The sequence below is a fragment of the Eupeodes corollae genome, chromosome 3 (assembly GCF_945859685.1).
Source record: "Eupeodes corollae chromosome 3, idEupCoro1.1, whole genome shotgun sequence".
NCBI classification, from domain to species: domain Eukaryota; kingdom Metazoa; phylum Arthropoda; class Insecta; order Diptera; family Syrphidae; genus Eupeodes; species Eupeodes corollae.
Genome location: NC_079149.1, coordinates 134568643 through 134572165, shown reverse-complemented (window position 1 = coordinate 134572165; position 3523 = coordinate 134568643). Strand labels below are relative to the sequence as shown.

The window sequence follows — 3523 nt, the reverse complement described above, 5'->3', positions numbered from 1 at the left end:
CAGTCAAGTATTAAAATGTAGATTGCACGGAAACGAAGATAAATATGTTCTCATGGTTTTCTATATAAAATTCAAAATATCTACAAACGTCTAGTCGAGCTTGCACGATGATGGACTTGAACAAGGAAAGAAAAGTTCAAATGCAAGATTTTAAAACAAAAATTGAAAGAAATAAAAAAAAAACTAAAATACTCGTATGAAGCAAAACTAAGCAGAAATTTAAATGGAAGTCTGAATATTTTAACGCACCAAAAAAAAGTCCTTATGTTAGCTCGACGTGAGGTGAAATTTATATATATTTTGCTTCAGAGTGGTGTACTTTAGTACATATATCAGCCTCACTCGACGACGGCGACGAGCCCAGCCCAACTCAGCCCAGCTTATAGCCCATGTATAGGTATGCAGCTTTTTCTTGAAATTAAAGGAATTTCAAATGAGATATAGGTACCTACGCGGATGTTTGCAATTCAAAAGAATGTTTGAGTATATACCTTGGTTTGCATTATTTATATGGTTGGGGGCCATAACATGCCTCACTCTCTTCAAGGAGGAGGAGGAAAACTGACTGAATTTAAACATTTAATCGAGATTATGGATGCGGAGAGCTCAATAGATAGAAGATATATAAGATAGAATACCTAAGCGATTAAATGAACATTTTTCATGTTGAAAGATTTTTTTTGAGAATAAAATTTGATATATTCTTAAGAAGGATAATTGAAATTCTGTTTTGATGCATATCCCTGTACACAAAGATGGATTCTTTTTAAATGGATTAAAGAAAGATTATTTTAAAAGTGGATTAAGTGGATTTTCTGTAAAGCTAACAAACGTGTGATGACGTTTATCCTGACACATTTTAATTGCAATACTGAGTCAAGAGCTTGAAGTCCAGCTTAACATATTGGGAATAGACTGGATTGATTCGTTGAAGCTATTTGACGTTCCTATCAATTCAATTTGTAAGTAGGTACAAGTCATTCAGCGAGAAGTAGGTAAGCTAAAGGTGAAGTACGCAGACTTATTCGACGGTTTGATGGGCTTATGCACTAAAGCAGAAGCAGTTTTGCAATTCAAGCCAGGAGTTGTTTCATATTTTCGGCAGAAAAGACAGGTAGCTTTCGCCTTGCTTCCTCTGATTGATGATGAAATTAATCGCCTAGAGAAATTGGGCGTCGTAAAGCGAGTCGATTTAGCACAATGTTCTGCTCCAATTGTTGTTGTGCAAAAGGCAAATGGTGGTGTAAGAATCTGTCCGGATTTTTCTATAGGGCTCAACGATGCGTTGGAGCCACATCAATTTCCACTAACTTTGACGGAAGAAATTTGTATATCGTTGCAGGGAGGTAAGTATTTTTCAACCATTGATCTGTCAGATGCATACTTACAGGTGAAAGTGAGTGAAGATTTACAACAGCTGTTGACAGTCAATACTCACCAAGGTTTGCTGCAGTACCAGAGACTACCTCTGGGAGTAAAGAACGGACCAGGTACGTTTCAACAAATAACAAGCACAATGTTGACTGGATTGAAGGGTGTAGTGCCATTTATTGATGACATCATCAAAGCTGCAGAGTCTATTGAACAACATAGGCATATTCTCGAGCTCGAATTACAGTGCATTCAAGAATGGGGATTTAAATTAAACTACGAAAAATTTCGATTTTTCCAACCACAGGTGAGGTTTTTGGGGTTTGTGTTTGACAGCAGCGGACGAAGGCCCGACCGAAAGCGTATATCAGCAATTGCATACATGCCGGAGCCTGAGGACACTATAGAGGTACGTTCATTTTTGGGAATGCTCAACTTTTATTCGCAATTCATTGCAAATGTGCGTATTTCACGCCCAATTGATAACCTGCTCAAGAAGAATGTAAAGTTCCGTTTGTCTGATGAATGTCATGCTGCGTTCAACAAAGCTAAAGAAGCAAAGGAAATTATAGTTGCTGGGGATGCATTGAAAGACGGCATTGGTGGAGTTATGGTGCATAGATTTCCAGATGGTTCCAAATAGCCAGTGTCACATGTTTCAAGGGCTTTAACTAAAATCTAGCAAAACTATAGCCAGTTCAAAAAAGAAGCACTGGCACTGGTGTTTTGTGTAAAGAAGTTTCACAGATGAATTTATGGCAGGAATTTTTGCTTCAGACGGATCATCAACCGCTATTGGGTGTTTTTGGATCGAAGAAAGGAGTTCCAGTATACACTGCACATCGATTACAGAGATGGGCTCTTACGCTGCTTTGTATGACTTCAAAATTAAATACGTAAGTACTTTAAAATTTGAATATGCCGATGCGTTATTGCGAATGATAAATCGTCAAGCTGTTGAAAAGGAAGAAGATTTCGTAATTGCTGCAATTCAAATTGAAGATGGATTCAACAAAGTCTTATCAGTTGCAGTCCAAATATTACCAGTCAAGTTTAATATTCTTCAAAAAGAGATGGCAAGTGATCCAATTTTAAAGCAAGTTCGACAGTTTCTCCTTACTTCTTGGTCAAAAGTAATACAGGATGTAAACCTACGTTTGTTTTATTTCCATCTGGAAGCTTTAAGCGAAGCAAAAGGTTGTATATTATTGCAAAATAAAATTGTTGTTCCCATTTTATTGCACAAGCAAGTTAAAGCAGTTGCATACTGGGCACCCCGGAATTGTTCGCATGAAGGCACTCGCACGCAGTTATGTGTATTGGCCAAACATAGATAAATACATCATAATAATGGTTAAGAAATATTCTTCATGTGCAACGGCACCACCAGCACCTTTCAAGGTCCCATTATCTTCGTGGCCACGAATTCATCTTGACTATGCTGGGCCCTTTCAGAATTCCATGTTTCTGATTATTGTGGATTCTTACTCGAAGTGGCTGGGAATTTTCCATATGCAGTCGAGTACAACCTCTGCAGCTATTAGAGTGTTCCGGGAAGTTTTTGCTAGGTTTGGACTTTCCGACATCGTTGTTTCAGACAATAGCTTGCAGTTTTCGTCTGGAAGTTCATCAGAACGGCACCATTTCACCCGCAGTCAAATGGACAGGCGGAAAAGTTCGTCGACACATTCAATTGGGCGATGGAAAAGCTCGAAGAGGAGGAGATGACCATCTCAGCGCTCCAGACTTTTCTTCAAAGCTATAGGTCTACACCAAACAGCCAACTTCCGAACAATGTCACACCAGCGGGAATTATGCTAGGACGAAAGATGAAAATACAACTCGACCTACTCAAGCCATCGTCTTTTGAAGCTGTTTAAAGAAATCACTAGATGGAAAAGCAGTTTAACATAAAACATGGAGTAAAGAGAAAGGAGTTTCAACTAAACGAATTAATCTTTAATTATATTTTAAGGTGTTTAGATTATTATCTCAAGTTTTTGCGTCATGTGTAGTTCAAAAAGACGGAGGATATGTGTTACAAAATTGTAAAAAAGAGTTTGTTAAAAATACCTATTTTGAGTAGTGCTGGGCTCCCAATTGTGTTTGTAAGTCGTGTGTAGAATATTTCAGATTATGGAAAAGAAGTTAA

The 3523-nt window shown here is 37.9% G+C and overlaps 1 protein-coding gene across 1 annotated transcript; it reads left to right on the top strand.

Annotated features, from left to right (window-relative positions):
- The first annotated feature begins 1036 nt into the window (after nucleotides 1–1036).
- On the top strand, nucleotides 1037–2014 carry LOC129950825 (uncharacterized protein K02A2.6-like). Its single transcript, XM_056062744.1, has one exon. It carries the CDS (start codon nucleotides 1037–1039, stop codon nucleotides 2012–2014), a length of 978 nt encoding a protein of 325 aa, XP_055918719.1.
- The last annotated feature ends 1509 nt before the right edge of the window (nucleotides 2015–3523 follow it).

Excerpts from the sequence above, each read along its gene's own strand:
- LOC129950825 (XM_056062744.1), top strand. The coding sequence starts at position 1,037 with ATGGGCTTATGCACTAAAGCAGAAGCAGTTTTGCAATTCAAGCCAGGA.